At 41.2% G+C, this 17,821-nt stretch overlaps 3 protein-coding genes across 5 annotated transcripts in view; all 3 read right to left on the bottom strand.

Moving 5' to 3' along the window:
* The window catches only part of LOC131446318 (RIMS-binding protein 2-like), a 55,962-nt gene extending 51,066 nt beyond the window's left edge, over window positions 1–4,896 (bottom strand). For 2 of the 3 annotated variants that reach the window (XM_058617472.1, XM_058617471.1), the window contains exons 1-2: window positions 4,729–4,895; window positions 126–269 (exon numbers count right to left, since the gene is read on the bottom strand). In XM_058617472.1, coding sequence (XP_058473455.1) covers window positions 126–269; window positions 4,729–4,866 — 282 coding nt within the window. In that variant the 5' untranslated portion in view covers window positions 4,867–4,895. Of the gene's footprint in view, window positions 1–125; window positions 270–4,728 lie in introns of all 3 variants that reach the window. The other variant, XM_058617470.1, reaches the window with a different exon arrangement.
* A 3,508-nt stretch (window positions 4,897–8,404) lies between these two features.
* noc4l (nucleolar complex associated 4 homolog) lies at window positions 8,405–11,986 on the bottom strand. The gene is made up of 15 exons (XM_058617438.1): window positions 11,808–11,986; window positions 11,572–11,692; window positions 11,304–11,410; window positions 10,851–10,958; window positions 10,580–10,729; window positions 10,374–10,476; window positions 10,238–10,272; window positions 10,092–10,142; window positions 9,894–10,005; window positions 9,700–9,760; window positions 9,478–9,588; window positions 9,135–9,298; window positions 8,952–9,034; window positions 8,733–8,846; window positions 8,405–8,651 (listed from the first exon to the last, which is right to left on the bottom strand). The coding sequence occupies exons 1-15, from the start codon at window positions 11,958–11,960 to the stop codon at window positions 8,532–8,534; spliced, it is 1,593 nt and encodes a 530-aa protein (XP_058473421.1). The 5' UTR covers window positions 11,961–11,986; the 3' UTR covers window positions 8,405–8,531.
* Window positions 11,987–13,045: 1,059 nt separating this feature from the next.
* On the bottom strand, window positions 13,046–15,466 carry pus1 (pseudouridine synthase 1). Its single transcript, XM_058617445.1, has 6 exons — window positions 15,130–15,466; window positions 14,711–14,937; window positions 14,484–14,621; window positions 14,164–14,266; window positions 13,326–14,026; window positions 13,046–13,218 (listed from the first exon to the last, which is right to left on the bottom strand). The coding sequence occupies exons 1-6, from the start codon at window positions 15,191–15,193 to the stop codon at window positions 13,186–13,188; spliced, it is 1,266 nt and encodes a 421-aa protein (XP_058473428.1). The 5' UTR covers window positions 15,194–15,466; the 3' UTR covers window positions 13,046–13,185.
* Between the last annotated feature and the right edge of the window lie 2,355 nt (window positions 15,467–17,821).

Genomic DNA, 17,821 nt, shown 5'->3' with positions numbered 1-17,821 from the left:
TGCAGTGCACTCGCTGGCGTTATACTACTGTGCTCATGATTTAATCCTTGCCTTTGCGGGAAAATGTACTGCACATCAGATGTTCAATGTATGGAACAAGACAAGTGGGAGAACAGGATGTTTACCAATTTCCTATAGTGCTGTTTTTCTTGGCGAAGCGTGGCTACTTCAAGCTTCAGAGATCGGTTTCTCTCCTCCAGGAGTCGAAAGCGGTTCACATTGTACGCTGAGAGGCCTGTCGGTTGCTGAGATGGAACCTCATACCTTGACTGCAAGACACAAATAAACGTAGGGGGAGGTGGAATTAACAAGAAATATTTCTTTTCAACCACAGCAATCCTAGTGAATGACACTAATGTTTCATGCCAATGTCAGCATGATAACATGCGCACACTCGTGCAAATACTCATGTGAGGCAGGTAGAACACATCCCCTACCTTAGTTTAAGTTCAAGTTTTAGTTAGATAATCAAATTGAACCACACTGTGAACCCGTGACATCATTGGAGTTTGTCCCCTGTGGACTAAATCAGAAATAAGGACAGAGGGCTCCCGTCAAGCTTTTACAGTGACGTACTCGGGCATTAGTTCCATCCTGCAGGGCTGGTCGGAGGAAAAGGATTATCAGACGGTGAAATTAAGACGCTACTTCCACAGGTTTTCAGCCTCTGAAAGATTTGCCAGTCTTAGGATTTTGGGGCGGGATAGAGAATCCAAAAAAAGTGGATCCAAAGTCTGACCACCGAGGTCGAAGAGAAGCACTTTTCGCCGTCGCGTTTAAAAGGTGAAACACATGACTTGATCTAAAACGAATTTGACGCTCTACTCTGGCCTACTTTGAGTAACACAGAATGTATAAAATATGAACAAGGATGAGGTTTCGTCTTTTACCTTTTACCTCCTGAAAAAGCACACTTAGCCAGGCCGCTGCCTACATTATTACCAAAAACATTAAAGGAAAATGACAGGTTTTCACTGGTAAGCACTTACAACAGATGGCTCAAACATCAGTTTCTGATATATTAATTAGAATGTTCCGAACATTTGGTGTCTCGTCAGTTCCACAAAGGAAGCTCACACAAACAACCAAATTCCCAAACTGCACGCCAGACTGCCGTCCTCCACACACACTCAAACGAATTTGCAGGCAAGATATCAGTTTACCCTGACAGCAAGAGCAAGCAAAGCCAGTATGAAGAACCTGCCAAGCAGACAGAAAGACAGCCAGGTCCACCTGCTATTACAGCGCCACTGCCAAGCGGACAAGCCTTCAGTCACACACACCAGGGTTGTTGGTTTTCTACATAGTCAGACAAAACTAACAGCGGGACATTAGAGCAAATAACAGTGAGAACTGCTTAAGATGTAGCCAGAAAAAACAAATACGGGTGATTTGTTTTTTCAGGGACTCCAGGGATCGGGATTTGTCCCTCACATCAAGATCCTATTACACGACTCCCCGACCACAGTGAGTGATTAGAGCTTAAGTTGGAGATCACTCCCACCCCCCCCCAAAAAAAACACGACTCAGGATGAGTAATGACACAAATTGAGGGGGGGGGAGGGGGGGCGGGTGTCTGTGACTATAACTAGTCCTCAGTCGCACAGGGCCTAATCGTGCCGTCTGACAGGCACTACGGTATGTCAAAAGATCGGATTTGTGACGCAGACGGGGAGGAAAGCGAAATATCCTGCATCCACTAACAAACGGTCAGTAAGAGCTGCTCCACCTTCCAATCAGTGCATGGAACCATGATCCTGATCCTAATTTTATAAGAAAGATTGATTTGCTCGTGCTACGGGTGGATTCACACGTGCACAGAGGAGGCCTAAACTGAATTGGGGGGCCGTCTCCTGTTAAGGGTGAAGCGCCTATCGTGTAAGAATATATAAAATAGCCAGTAGGGGGCACGTGATTTAGGACGCCAGCAAACATCTGAACACCTGAAGCGCCGGTCAAATCAGGCCTTAAAGCGGGAAGTTCCGATTCTCGCGGTGTCACTTCACGACCTGTTGCTACTTAAATGAAAATACAACCTTCTATGTCTCAGTTTGATTCTGTAAAGACAAATAAGCTGTACGTCGCACTCAGTCATCTGTCAGCTGACTGCGCTGTGTGCAACAGTGAGGTTTTAAAGCAGCATGTGGAGGCTGGGGTAGCAGTTTATTAAGTAAAGCCAATAATGTGGGCAGCCATTAAGATCTTGCAGCATATAATTATGTAATAGCAGCTTTTTACTACATTCCCTCACACAGTGAGACTCCCCTTTCCATGTTTGCAGTAATTAATAGCCACAAACACGTACAGACGTCATGTCTGTAATTATTCAATGATTAAACACCGTCCTCGTTTTCCAGTTTTCCAGGGGTGTTCCTGCGTGCTTTGCGGAGGTGATTTGCGGTTAAAAGGATTAGGAGAGCAGCATGTGGTGGTTGGGTCTGAACCAAGGGCATTGTGGTTAAATAGCATGTGCTCTGCAGCCCAACACAGACACCGGGCTACCTGAAGGGAATCTTGTTCTGACAAGGTGCAATTTGAACAGATTGTCTTATCGCCATCTGGTGTATGAGTGAAATACTGATGCACTCAGCAGTGGCGGCAGAGCTACTGACCTGCCATTAAACAAATAAAATCCATCCACTTAGGCTTGTAAAACTGTCCTCGACGAGGGGGGGGGGGGGGTTTCAGACACACACACACACACACACACACTGCTATTACATTAGAGTTCACCACACAAGGAAAAAAAGAAAATTCACTATCACTCACCATCACTTAGCCAGTGCTCCAAAGAGTGACCACATGTATATTTCCCATGAAAGAATATCACTGAGAAGCACAGCACCTGTGTATAGCATCCAGTGCATCACTGCAGTATTTGGAGAAAACAATATCTAACATTTCCTTTTCTTTTTTTGGTAAGAGGGGGTGGGACAATGCTTTTCCTGAAGCAGATTATGACCATGTTCCTACCTTTAAGGCAGCACCCCTTTTGTCCCAAAATGACTCTTCCCTTCACGTCACTATGACACAAGCTGGCAAGGGAGAGGCGCACACACACACACACACACACTGGGATGTGTGTGTGTATACACACGTGGATGCCGGTGGATGCGTGCCTCTGTGTGCTGTCGCAATCTGCGTTTCCACTCTGCAGCTTTAAGAGCCAACTGGGTTTGTACGCAGCTGTAGCCGACTCGAGGTCTCACCCTGATACTGAGAGCAGAATCACTGACAGTGGCTTCCTTCCTGGTCTCACACTCTGCCTCAGTGCCATCCCTGAATGTGTAATACCTGCTCTGCTACTTTCACCAGTCGTGCTTTAGATCCATTCCCTCCCTTTTTCTCCCTCTGTCTCCCTGACCGCGTCTCACATCCTTGTGTTTCTGCTCTGAAATACGGAATAAATGATTTTCTACTATACTGCTGACAAAAGCAGTGATTGATATATATCCTTGCCATCACCACTCATCATGCAACTTTCCCCTCCAGTTGGAAATCAAATCAATGCCTTCGTGTTCCTGACAGACCTGATGGGCAGTCATCCCTTTGCTCTCCTCGCCTGCTCTAAATTCCTCAACAGTGGACTCAAATGAAATCAGAATGGCGGTTTTAATGAGGCTAAAGCAGCAGCAGCAGCAGCAGCAGCAGCAGCAGCAGCAGTCACTCACTGTATTCTGTCGATAGCCATTCTGTTTAACACCGGGCTGCGGACACAGGACCGAGGAGAGGACAGAAAGACAAGAGATACTTAGTGTGCGGAGGGTGAGGAGAGGAGAGCTGAGCGTACGCTCTGTTCCACTCTGTTGCCTAGCAACGCTTGCTCACTGTCTGTTCCCATCCTTTCAGCAGACGCATCACTCTCACAGTGAATTGGGTTTCAGGCATGATACGCAGCCCCTGCGAGACTGGGGTTCAGGAACAGATGGATACTGGATTGGGCAGAAATGCGCAGTGACCCCTTTAAATATGCAAATAGCTGAAGGCAAAGCATCATTTAACCACTTAAACAAGCCACAAGCTTTGGACGATATCAGGGCCAAGACTCTGCCTCAACTTGCTGTATTTTAAAACAGCGAGATAGAGTTTATATTTTCTCTGTTTTATTGCTGTTTTATTGTTTTTTATTATCTTTGTTCATTTCTGTAATGTGTCCTTGGGTGCTTATAAATAAATAAAATGTATTATTATTATTATTTAAAATCAAATGTACTAATAGTCAGAAAACCTGCAATTAAAGTTCTCAAAAACCTTTCACCAAGGTAAAATGAGAAACACAGCAGACACATACAGATGTATCGTTGACAAGGTCAAGTACGTTAATCAGTTGAACTGAAATAACTTGAGACAGAAAATTCTACCCAACCACTGGAGGGGAAGTCTGTGCACAGGTGGAACAAGATTAGGAATATTCACCAATAAATATGGTGGTTGTGGACAGGAAATGACATCTACTACAGAAAGCCAATGTAGCAATGCAGCATTCTTACACAGGACTGAGTTTATTATGATTTATAGGACTAGTAACTATCATTGTTAGTCGGAATATAAACCTTTATAGACACTTGAGCTCATTAATGGCATTCATCTAAAGGCCTTTCAACCATAGATTTAATTATCCATAATCAAACATGCGCAGGTGTTCATGGAATAACACATTTACCTAGAAGTAGTATTAGTAGTAGTAGTAGTAGTAACACAGGCCTTCAGTATGTGGCACTACAGTACCTTGCCCTTGGTGTGCAGGTGATGATGGTGTACGTTTCTGGCAGCGATCATGGCCAGCTGTCTCTGGATCCACTGCAACTCCATCTGCGACTGCCTCAGCAGCTCCTCCACATTAGCACCAGACGTGTGATCCCGCATTGTCACCTGCAAGAAAAAAACAAAAAAAAACAGACATTACACACACACACACACTGTGGCCACACTGCAAACATCACACTCTCCTCACACATACTGTACAATCACCGAAACCACACACAAACAAGATCAAAACATACAACTGAATGTATAATCCATGTGCAGCTCAGTATTCACAGCGTTTGCACAGTTTACCATAATGCATTTCATCCATTTCACTATTTCTGATCAAGACATTTTGTCTATTTAAGATTAAATTTCCACTTTTGTAAAACTACTGCAAATATGCATGCCCTTTACACAATGACATGTATTTAAATTGGCCCATTACTGGACATTTCTCCATTTCTGGATGTAGTAAATAGGTTAAATTGACTCTGCAAAGCACTTACTAGCAAATTACCAACACATTAACACTGAAAACACAAGTATGCATATGTACAACGCCCGTGTGTGTGTGCATGTACAGTATGTGTGTGTATATATATATATATGAATCTACTACTGCATGAATGATATTGTGTTGCAGGTCAAACAAATGCAAAGACATGGGATATTTCATGTACATGGCACTAAAACAGTCTAGCAAAAAAATAGCTCTGTGGCACTTACTGTACAATTCCTTCATCCTCTTTGATTAAAAACATTGGGCTTGTCGCCGTCAATGTCCCTATGTTTTTTTTTTCACAATCACGACTGCAAACTCATGCAGTCACGTGTGTTAAAAATCACTTTTCCATTTGAACACTGTTGCTCCTGCATCACTCCTTCCATGCATTCGCAGGTGCAACGTGAAATGATTGATACGTATGTGTGTGTGTGTGTGTGTGTGTGTGTGTGTCCATGTGCATGAGTGTGCTCAGAGAGAGAGAGAGAGAGAGAGAGCACTCCACTCAGTTACATAAGAGGATTACAGTATCAAACCAAAACAATGACAGGGGCAGCATGCAAAAATAACCCCAGCTTTTATCGGTACTCAAATCTCCATCTACGCCGAGTACCTTTGCAAAAAACACTCCCACGCAGGAATGCCCAAATTCACAGCGACTGCAATGCAGAACGCCAACACGTGGAAGGTTAAGAAGGTTAATGCTGGTTGCACTTCAGATCTGAATTATCTCACTGCACTGTTGCATCATACCAAATACTCCAGTTGCTGATTTCAGTCACATTTTCCATTTAATATGAACACAGTTGAATGATTGGCACACTTTAAAGTGCAATTAATTGGCAAAAGACGAATACTTTTTCACCCCTTCCACATTTCCTCTTCCTCTGTCAGGTAATAGAACAAAAATGTATTATTAATCAGCTTTTGCCGGAGCCTTGGCCAAATGCTCAAACAGCTTTACAGCACTGACTCACCTTGGACAGCTTCTATTTCCTCACCAGCGAAGGAGGAGGAGGAGGAGGAGGAGGATGATAGACAACAACGGAACTCCTGCGTCCTGCAGATTCATGGAGAAATGTTCCATGCTGCCAAGACTTTGGTGAACCTGCAGTGCTGCCAAAGCTCACACTCTCTCTCTCTCTCTCTCATACACAGAGTTATCAAAGTGAGAGCTGTATCTACATCATTATCCAAGCCTGAATGGCTTTTTCATTCGCCATCAAACCATTAATTCATCTATTAATCCACCAGTTACCGAGATTCGTGTCACGATTATGGCTGCTTTGTTTTCAAACTTTGACATCCACGTCGACAGGAGACATCAGTGGATTGCTGCTGTGCCTCCGTGCAAACAAATCAGCATGGCTTTCATTGTTGCACCATTTAAACTTAAGCGTTAATTAGTCCAATTAAAGAGTAACATCATCTGAGATGGCACAGGAACACGTGTTAATGACTACTGTCATTACCGTTCTGTTTAAATATGCCCGCACCAAATTTCTGTGCTGAGCTTTTCATGCAGTGGATGAGATTCAATCCGTTCACCTCCTCCATCTTCCAAGCACGTCTGGAAACGACTGTGGCCTTGACATGCCAGAGAAAATGCTCCGTTTTGTCCATTCAGGCTGCTCAAGAGAAACAGTGGTGCAAGATGACAGCCTCCATTAAGCAAGGCCCTTGCTTAAAGCACATATAAATTATTCTAAGACGACAAAATGTGTATTTCAAAGCCCAAATTACAGACCCATTTATAGGTTGTATATTAAAACCTCCTGAATGTGACCCACTGGACCTTTTAAGAGCAGCATCATTTTATATATAAGGATGCTATGTTGCACCAAATAATGTGCAATAAAACACATTATCATCAGAAACCAATCAAAGACATTATTACCCATCCAAGTGAGCTTCTTCACCTCCTCTTGTCCTCTTCACAGTGATGCCGTTTTGCAGGCTTCTCATCTTCCAGGTTTTGGCACGGTTCAGTGTCATGTCTCCACGTGGAAGCCTATTATAACATTGAGCCTGCAAAAATTAAAAGATATATTTATAAAAAAAAAATAGCTGAGTCACTGGAGTGTTTACTTAGTAGCTTCTGTCCCCTTCATGGGTTTCTGTCCCCGACACAGGATCTGTCTGTCTGTCTGTCTGTCTGTCTGTCTGTCTGTCTGTCCTCGTGTCGGTCAGTGTTGTTATTGGACAGAGTCTTCCTGATATGACTTTGCTCTTTTCAAACCGAAGTGAGTTGTGATTCAGAATGGGCTCTCACATGCGTTCTTGTTCCCGGGGGCTGCCCCGCTGTGTGTCCATATGGTCCACTTTACAAGAGGACGACATGTGAACAGCACGTGGAAGGAAAGAAAACGAGCTTCAGGAGGTCTTTTTCCATCATCTGGGGGAAAAGAACAAAGGAAATGATTAATGGTCTACCGAAGACGAGGAGTTTAAGATGTATATTAACTCTCATTTTGTTTGTAACACATAGCTACAACCAAACAGATGGAGAAACCACTGAATTTAGGAGGCGTCAGATCATCTGTGGTTATCTCCAGCATTATCTCTGCAACGTCTGCAGAAAAAGCAAAAAGGTTATTTAATTTCGACTCCATCTCACATGTGACGTTTGCCCTTAGATTGTAGATGACTGGACTGTAGGATGCACTGAGTATCTAAAACCCTATATAACCTATATATTATACCTTATAAAGGTTTATGTGACTATGTAGTTTGGTCAAAATCAGAATCAATACCCAGACCTGAAGTATTTAAAACTGCATGACCCACATGAGGCCTGCATAAAGATTCAAATTAAAAGAGCCATTGTTAAGGTCATCAGTAATGCTTAACCTTTTCTGCTAAAACAGGACAGAATGTTGTGCTCATTAAAACACACGGGCCTTACGTGACGTTGTTTGGCTAATTAGCAAAATATTACCCATTTACCTTTTCAGCAGAAATGGTTTATCTGCCGCTGAAGCAGAAGAGAGCCTGAGCAGCAAGTGCATTATAAATATGTCACTAAATGAGCCACCGCTTTGAATAGTACCTTGTGTGCTCATTGTGGTGATTCATCTGAATGAGGAGAACAAGCTTTTGTCAAAGGTTTTTATTCATGTATAATAGAGACATGGACAGTGATGGAAAAACACAAAACACCTGATCAAACATGTCTCAGGAAGGCAGGTTGTTTTCTAAGCGGGAGTCTGTCCAGATTTCCTGTTCAGTCCAAACTGGTGCATGAATTGGTCCTGAGAAAAGTTGACATTTGGAGTCATTTTTAATTCAGACAGAAGTGTTGTCCTAACACATTCCCTCCTCCTACTAGTAACTGTGAGGCCTTCTCAAACTCCAGTGGGATGTTCTTGTTCTCTGGCTGCTTCAGGTCTTTCTCCATCAGCTGGGGGAAGAGAAGACAAGGAGTTTAAGATGAATATTAGAGAAGAAACCACTGAAGAAACTTTCAGATTTGTCAGCTCACCTCATAGGCTGTTATCTCCAGCACCTCACTGATGTCCTGCTCTTGCTCTGAAAGCGGGCTGTTGATCAGCATTGCAGCTTTTGACACATCAGGATGGTAATGTCTCTGCAGAGTCTGCAGAAAATGACAAAGTGTACGTCTATTAACATGGACTCCATCTCACATGTGATATTTCTCCAGCAACAGTGAAGCTAACTGTGGCGAGTGTCACATATATACCTTCACTTCCCACAAGCTGCTCTCTAATGCACGGCACAGAGCAGGGTCCTCTTCCTCCATTGCATACGGGTCCTCCAAAGGCTCTGTTTATTATGAGCACAAAGAGACAAAATGCTCCTAAGATTGTAGAAGACTGGACTGCATCTAAAAACAAAAAGATAAAAATGAAATGGTACTACTCACCATCCTCTGTGCTGGGCTTGTGAATGAGGACCCTGCACGACGGGTGGCGACGGATCAGGTTGTAGATGAAGGGCAGCACGATGAGGATGGCTGCGGGCGGTGCCGTAAGAGCCAAACGAGCCAGGCGTTTGATAAATGCAGCCACTAGGTAGACTGGTAAGTGACTGGAAGCACAAATACAAATTTGAATGGTCATTTATGTTAAATAGTGGGAGGAAAAATACTGACAATTAATTATACAGCCATAGAAGGTACCTGTATACACGTCTTTAACTGTACAGATACAGACAAGCTATAGAAGTTTGTTAAAAGAAAAGTCATAATTGAGCATGACTGCTCTTACCTGGAGCTAAGGAAGAGGTTGGCTAAGTAGAAAAAGCGTGCTCTGTATTTCACATGGAAAATAGAGGGCTCAAGTAGATTGTACAGCTTCTTGTAGAAATCAGGGTAATCCCTGAAAAAACACACGCACACAACAATTATTTATGCCATTAATTATGTCAATTTCTTTTGTATTAGTTATTGTAAGTGACATAAAGGTGGCAAACATTACTTTTATACTCACAGGTTGTGTTGATGTATAAGGACAAAAAGGCCATTGAGGGCCAGTAGGCTGATTGCGCCACCTATTCAATTAAAAATATGACATGTCAAATTATATTCCGCACTACCAAATATTACACCCTGCAAAGCGAATGTGAACCGTGAATTAGTGGATTGTTCAGACACTGTCACAACCAATCCCCGTGTACAACTTACCAACGTCATAGGCCGCAGTCAAGAAGTCAATCATCAGTGCGGGTTTACTCATGTGGGGCAAAATGGAGTCATGGAGAATCACCAAGACCTTTTTATACATGCTGCTTGGCAACTACAGCAGAAAACAGAGAAACGAAGCAGCATTGTATCAAAGAGACACAGCGACCCATGTATGAAGGTAAAAATGTAGATGTTTACCTTATATTTGAGAAAGCCAAGCCACATCCTCTCAAAGACACGCTTGTGCTCCTGTAAAGAAATACAAGGTTTCAGGTCTCACCAAGTAACTTTAGCATCGAAAGGAGACGTGTGACAGACAGATTAAAAATATTTTTTTTACTTACATTCAGTTTAGCTGCTTTCCAGTCCTCATGCTTGGCTAGACAAAATAAAAATATAACATTTAATAGCATCATTACAAAGTGGATATTGGAACCTGTGTTACTAATGTTGTGATGGCAACTTCACTGCAGTCCTCACCTTCCTGTTTGACCAGGAAGTTGGTTAGCTCTGACTCCTGGCTTGGCACACTGATGTTGGACATGAGGGTGAACACATTGTACTGGTATATGGGTGACACTGCCTAAGACAACACAAGCCAAGAGATTTTAGCACCAAGTCCATTAAAAAACGTGATAATATTAAAAAGATACACATGATCGACAAGCTATGAAGAGCATCCCTACCCCTTTGTTTTTATCCAATATTTGGCCAAAACTCTCACGGATAGAGCTCATTGTATAGTAGCTAACGTCCACCATCTCAAGGTATTCCTGGAACCGGGAGATCAGCATGGAATTGTCCACAGTTTTGGACAGCAACCTGTCCACCACTCTCTGACAGATAAAAGACAGAAACATGTCTCAAAGGCTACTCAAAACCCTGACGTATCTGATGTATGAGAATAGGGAAATGACTGAAATGGAAATTAATCAATGTGATTTTTCATAATCCAACCTGGATGAGTTCCCTCGGGAAGCTGTAATGTTCACTCCAGTCCAAGTCCTCAAGAGGATGCTGTCCTTCTGCGGTGGCAAACTTCATCAAGCAGCACAGGGAACTCTCCTGTGTTTGCACAATTACATTTTACATTTTTTCAATGTAACAACTGTAATATTTCATACAAATGTGGCTTTGTAATGACACTTGATTTTACTACCAGTTATCTACATTTGACAGAAGAATTCTCTTGCCGGCTCCCTAGTTTACTCTCCAATTAATATTCGATGTGAGTAAACCCATGTCAAGTTCCACTAACTCGCCTGGATCTTACTGAGCATTTTCATGTTGTTGTAAATCACCCACACAATGTCCTACAGCTTTTGCCAAATGTGAACGACACATGACAGGAACCAAACCTCTGGACATTACGGGGGAGCTCGTATCTGAAAACAGCTTCAGTCAACTCACCCAGACATCGTGAACTTCATGGCAGAGGAGGTCGAGCAGTATTTCCACACAGCTGTTGTAACGGTGCCTCATGAAGATTTGGTACTTCTCCTCCGCACTGTAACTTCCTGAAACCAGACAGACAAACAGCATTTGTTTCATTTTCATTTCATCACCATCATTTAAGGATCAGGAATCAATAGAGGGAGGCTCATATTTTCAATGATGTCGACTATGAAAATCCTGCTCACATCTGTCACCTATTATCGTAAGTTCATTCAGGACTCACCTCTCAACGCCTCCTCCTCTTCGGGCAGTTTTCCAATGTACAGATCCTTCTTCTTCAACAAGGTGCAGAACAGTTTGTTGCACGACATGACAGCACGTTTGAAATGCTTCTCATTGTCTGACTACGAACACACACGAAGAGAAAGAACACACCACGAGAAATGCTAAGCAACGTAACCATTAGCACGACCACCAGTAATACCACAGTTGTTACTCAAATAAATGCCTATATATTACCTGAAGGAACTCCAGTAGGTCAAACACGTCGTTGGCACGTGTTCTGTTGTTAAGTATACGGCCCACTTTGTGGCTGATTTCGATTTTAGGCGTTATTACACTTTGTTTTGTTGTTTTTGACGAACTCACGTTGCGTTTCTTGGTCGGCGCCATGTTTACTCATTGGTGATGCGTTCAAGTTACTTTTAAATGTACGAAAGTCCACTACTTCCCTGAAGGTACAATGAAGGCACACAAACTAAATGTTTCTAAATATAACTTTTTGATATAGTTTGAATAGAATGTTGCGTACTGCATTGATACTTTATTATAATTTGAATTTATTTATTTTGATTTTAGATTTTGGCCACTGTCGATGGTGTACAATAATATATCTGTCACTCCAACGGTTTTGAATGCGACATCGCTTTGAACCACAGATGGAGTATCGCCTCCTAGTGACTGGAGGGTGAAGTACTACTTCAGAATTATCACCTCAGAATGACTTTGAGAAAAAACATGAATTTACAGTTATAAGGAACAACAGATGATGCACGTATTAGAAACGGTGAGGCAATTGACAGCCAGAATTAAACATACACTAAATATTATTTGATGTTGGCTCATATTAGACATTGTGATGTTATCCAACTACACATTTTACATCTCTCTCTGAATAATGTTTCTTCAAAATCATGTCTGTGGAAACTGTTTTCCTCTTCCATCAGTACATGTCAACCTACACTGGAAACAGAAGCTCTGACCTCATGGACATGTCTAATAGATGTGATCAGTTCTTCAATTAAAAACAGTTGCATCACTCAAAAATGTAAAACTCCTGGTTGCATATTAAAGCATCTTGTTTTTCAGCAATAAAAGCTATAGGAATTTGTATAAATCCAGACCATGTTGATTTTCTGATTTATCATCATGCAAATATATTTTATGTGTGTATAGGCTTTTTCATCAGCAGGACACAAGCTTTGTGAAGCAGGATTTCATTTCGTTTCCAACGAGGTGGCTGAACTGTCTACATTAAAATTTCTGTTTCAGGCAGCTCAGACAAATAAAACCTCATGAAGATTCAAACCAATTTTAACTGATCAAAAAGAACTACTGAGACTTGCAGTGGCAACTGATACTAACATACAATGTCTACCCTATTGTTTGGATTTAAATATATCACAGAAGTGATCTGATTGATTTTTCCAATCAGAAAGTTACAATCATTAGGGGAAAAAAAGAACAGAGACACACTATCTTGTTATTTATAGATTTAATAACATTTGTATAAGAGTAACAGAAATTACATCCACTATAAAACATCCATCCGTCTTGGAAGGTAGACCTTTAGACCTAAAAAGAAAATGAGAAAGTGTCACTTCCACCAGGCAGTGACCTAGTCTGTGGCATTCCCGTCATCGGCATTGTCCTAGGGATAAAAAAAAACAAAAAAACATAGGACAGACTAGATCATTATGTGTTACTTATTTCATACATTAGTGTTATAAATAAATGCTGCGTCTCTACTATGAATACCTGTTTCTGGTCCTTGTCATCTTGAGTTTCACCAGCTGAGTTTTTAAAGTCATGGATAGGAAGTGTGGCCATCCAGCTGACCATGGAACCCTCCTGACACTCGGTCTCAACAATTGTTGGGTAGATGTGACCCTCCTTAAAGGTCTTGATTGCTTCCTCCTCATGGTCCCATTCTAGGCATTCATGCAGTCCGTCCCCTCCAAACCGTTTGTTGTACCGGTCAAAGTGAACTCTTTCCAGAACCAATCCCAGACCTGGAGCTTTTGGCACATCCACCTTCTCCTGTCCCCAGCTCCTCTCTATCACTTCCTCGTTTACATAGCCCTTCATCACCGCAATCACCAAACCAATCATCTTGCGTATTTGGTGCAGCATAAAGCTCTGGCCCCGGACAGTGATCACAGAAAACTGAGAATTGTCGCAGATGAAAGGCTCTCCACAGGACATTTCCATGATGTAGCGGCGAGCACTGGGGTCATTTGGAGCCTTCTGGGAGGTGAAGTTGTGGAAGTTATGGGTGCCTTTGTACAGACTAAACAAACGGTTCACCCTCTGAAGCGTCTCGGGTTCTAAACGGAAGGCTGATATATTCCCAGTATCATAGTCTTTTGGGGCAAAGGCCACTGTTGGAAGCATATAGGAGTAGGTGCGAGCGTCACAGTTATTTTTGGCATTGAAACTCTGGGTCACCCGTTTAAGACCTGTGGGAAGAAATGTAAAATAGTTATCCCTCATCTCCATTTACTGAAGGTTGACTGTTACACAACTTGACTAAGAATTTTGTCTGTCCCTTAGCATGCAATATTTCAAATTATAATTCAGTAGACACGTGTCTTACCAAGCACTTTAATCTGTGCGGGCAGGTGCTCATTGATTTTTTCAATTACTTCTTCCATCAGCCGCAGCTTTAGAGACACAACTTGGCCAGCAGCAGACACGCCCTAAAAGACATAAATATTCTTTTGAGAGAGTGACATAACAGTAACGATGATGAATGCCAACAGTTAGTTAGGCGATATGATTCAGGCGATAGGCAAGCACCATGAGCGAAAATAAAGATGCATTACAGTGAGAAACATTTTAGCAGCTCATTCACCTTCAGAAATGCCGTATTGTCATACAACTGTGAAATGAGTTCCCACTGTACAAACCACCTACCTTGTCTGTTCTGGCACACCTTTGGAAAGACATCTTCTTCATTTCATCACCGTGGTTTTCAGGGATGCAACCAGATTTGACGAGTGCGGTGACCAGTTCATCTTCAATGGTCCTAAACTCAGAGGTTCCAACATTCCTCTGAAACAGGAAAAAAACAGCTACATTTATTGAGATGTGAAAAATAAAATGTTTACATCTTACAGACAGAGCCCAGCCACAGTATGTACCTGCATGCCATAATATCCCTTTCCAGAGTATGCCATGAGGAGGACCACTTTCTTTTTAGGGTACTTCCTCTCATCTTCAGTGTTTTCCCCTTCTGCTTTAATTCTTTTTGAAGCCTGGACCCTCTCAGCGGAGTCTTCATTCTCTTCATGGCTTCTTTTAATCAGCTTGGCCGTGGGCTCATCTTTGGATGCTTCACTCATTGTGCAGCAGAATGTATAAATACAACCTGGGAAGACGACAATAAACAATCCAGAATCATACATTGCCAACTGTACGAAAACACCCTGTCTTAAACAAGACTGTAAAGACATTTAGCACATTTACTTTCATGAGAAAGGTATGAAGGTGAGAAGAGGCTCATTAGCAGCTGGAAGACTAGTTACATATTCACATAATAACAATGTTTGAGTTGTCTTACCGCTTGTTTTTGACGTCAATGGGTTATTAACTAAGGCACTCAGCAGCGGTCGGAAATTTAACATGTTCGGCTAAGTCATAGTTACAAAATCCTTCGGCTCATCATCAATACAACCGGGTTGAACTGACGAAGCTAACGAAGAGGCACGAGATACTATCGTTAAAGTAACTCTGATCAGCACGTGAACGAAATATATCAGTCAATAAACATAAATCATTGTCTGAACTAAAATTTCAATCAAACAAATATTCAGGAATATGAAAGCATAACGAGTAAACTGCAGCAGTACACATTAGCCCAGGATAGACACGAATCACACATGGCCAATACAAGTATCAACTTTGACCTTTTGTGTAAATATCGCGATAGTTGTCATGTTCTCTTTTCCGCATACGTCACAGAGTGAGAGCGTCCCCTTCGATTGCAGAACATGTTTTTACTTGTACAACATCAAATATTTACAAAAATAGATACAGATTGATGTTTGAATTTACAATTTCGTCTGCAATTACAGTACTCCAAATGCGATACAGCCTCGAAATTCAGTTTAGTGCTTAATACGAGTTGTTTCAAGTCTTTATATATTTTTATGTTTTATATTTATATATACAATTAAAAAGTACAATTATAAATAAATAAAGAGAAAAAAACAAGCCACACCACATTCGGCTAAGTACACTTAGCCGAATAAGTACACTGTAGATAATTTAGTATCATTCACCTGTAGTAATGTTTTTGTCCACACGAGTGCAGCAAAGACAGTCAGTCGGTTATAAAATATGTTTTCAAATGCAATATTACAATATGGAAGTTAGACCACTAATTGTTTTCTCAGGATAAATTGATAATTTAAAAGAACTAACAGTTGATGATGTAGTTTAATTATCAGCTAAGTTTTAACTTAAAAAAAAATCATAGACAACAATTAATGGTGTTGTGTAATGTTGTGTATGTGGGTTGCATGTGTAATCTGACAAAGATCCTTCACTATCTTCCAGACATCACACACAGCATAGGACCTCCATCGTCATATTTAGACCATGAAAAGAAGTCTTACTGCCTCGGTAGCTGCTCATTGTGATGTGATGTGACATATAAAGGTCACGTGAGAGAGTAAAAGCTAGAATCTAATTAGAGATGTTTTGGACAGGTGTTTATGTCTTTCTCAAGGACACCACAACATGGTGGAACCTCATCACGGGATGAAATGTGTGCTGGAACTTTTTCATAGCACCTTATAAGGTGATCAACCAGGATTTCTTTCTCTTTTTTTGGTGAAAATCCAATGCCAAACATAGGCTTGTTATGGGAAATAAGCCCCAATTGCCATAATACATATATCACAGAGGGCATGTACCCATTTATATAATAGATAAAATTGACTTTATGTAGACTATTTGAATATTTAAACATAATACTATAGTGTTCTCTGCATTAACATAGCAAAACATGGGTATGACTGAGTTCAAAAGCTATGAAATCACTGTACTGTACATAAAGAGAGAAAATAACACAGTCGTTGAGTCCGGTCTATACAGTTCAGAGCTACAGGATAATAAGAAAAATAATGCACGGCAAACCAATTGTTTGATTATTCGAGACACTTAGTTCTGTTTTTAGCACTCTGTGAACTGTTGTTAAAATTCACATATTTTGTTATTGAGTCAATTTTGAACAATAGTTTAATAGAAGGCTCATTCAAGTATTGTTATTCATTGTTATTTTTAAATCACCTTCTTTTTTATGAAGATTGAATGTGCAATTTACAAAATACACGTGAATACGCATGCCTTTCTTAAAGAAAAAAGTAAACTCAAGTAAAAATCAAGGGAACAAACAAGGGTACAACACAACAAATGTCATTTAAATTAAAAAATATATACATATATATGTTTGGTGTTTCCAGAGAGTCTGCGGTAGTCTGGCTCTAATTCACTGCTATTTTGTGTTGTAAGTTGCATCTGATTTTACCACTTGCCAATGACTGTGGCAGTAGATATTAATCAGAGAGCCTCAAAAAATAACTTCCTGTCTTTCAGACAGATAACAGATGATGTAGATTTGAGTGATGATTTATAGACTTTCTTTTTCTGTAAGTATCTCTGCCGTCCTTGTTGGTGTATTTTGTTGGGAACACAGCTTCTGCAAAAAAATAATCAAGTCACTGCCTATTGTGACTCTAGGGTATCAAGACCACTTTTAGTACTAAAGTAACAGATACATTCTTGATGAAAGACCAGAGTGCAAATGATAAGACAAGGCTGCTCTGCCAGTCTGACAGAGAATGGTATTTTTTTACAGACACGTCTGATAATGTGATACAGACGAGGTCCACATAAGTGACTCTTTGCTGCTGCCAGAGTCCTGACTAATACCAGGAAACTGGACTACACTGGCATCCCGTGAGCCAAAGGATAGATTTCAAAATCTTACACTTGTTCCTCAAAACACTGAATGGTCTTGGACCAAAATACAACCTACACTTATTAGTTGACTGTGTTTCCAAGAAGCAGAACCAAACAAAGTGAAACAGCATTCAGTTATTCTGCTCCTCACCTGTGGAAGGAGCAGAACATTCCCCTTAGAGAACCTTAAGGGGAACCCATTTAGAGAACGTTCTCTTAGGGTTAGGTAGGAGCCTATAACGTTCCCCAAACCTTGGGGGAACAAAAAAACTGAAACACACAACATT

Source organism: Solea solea, chromosome 19 (genome assembly GCF_958295425.1).
Source record: "Solea solea chromosome 19, fSolSol10.1, whole genome shotgun sequence".
Classification (NCBI taxonomy): domain Eukaryota; kingdom Metazoa; phylum Chordata; class Actinopteri; order Pleuronectiformes; family Soleidae; genus Solea; species Solea solea.
Note: the sequence above shows the minus strand (reverse complement) of the source record. Positions and strands in the feature narration are given on the sequence as shown.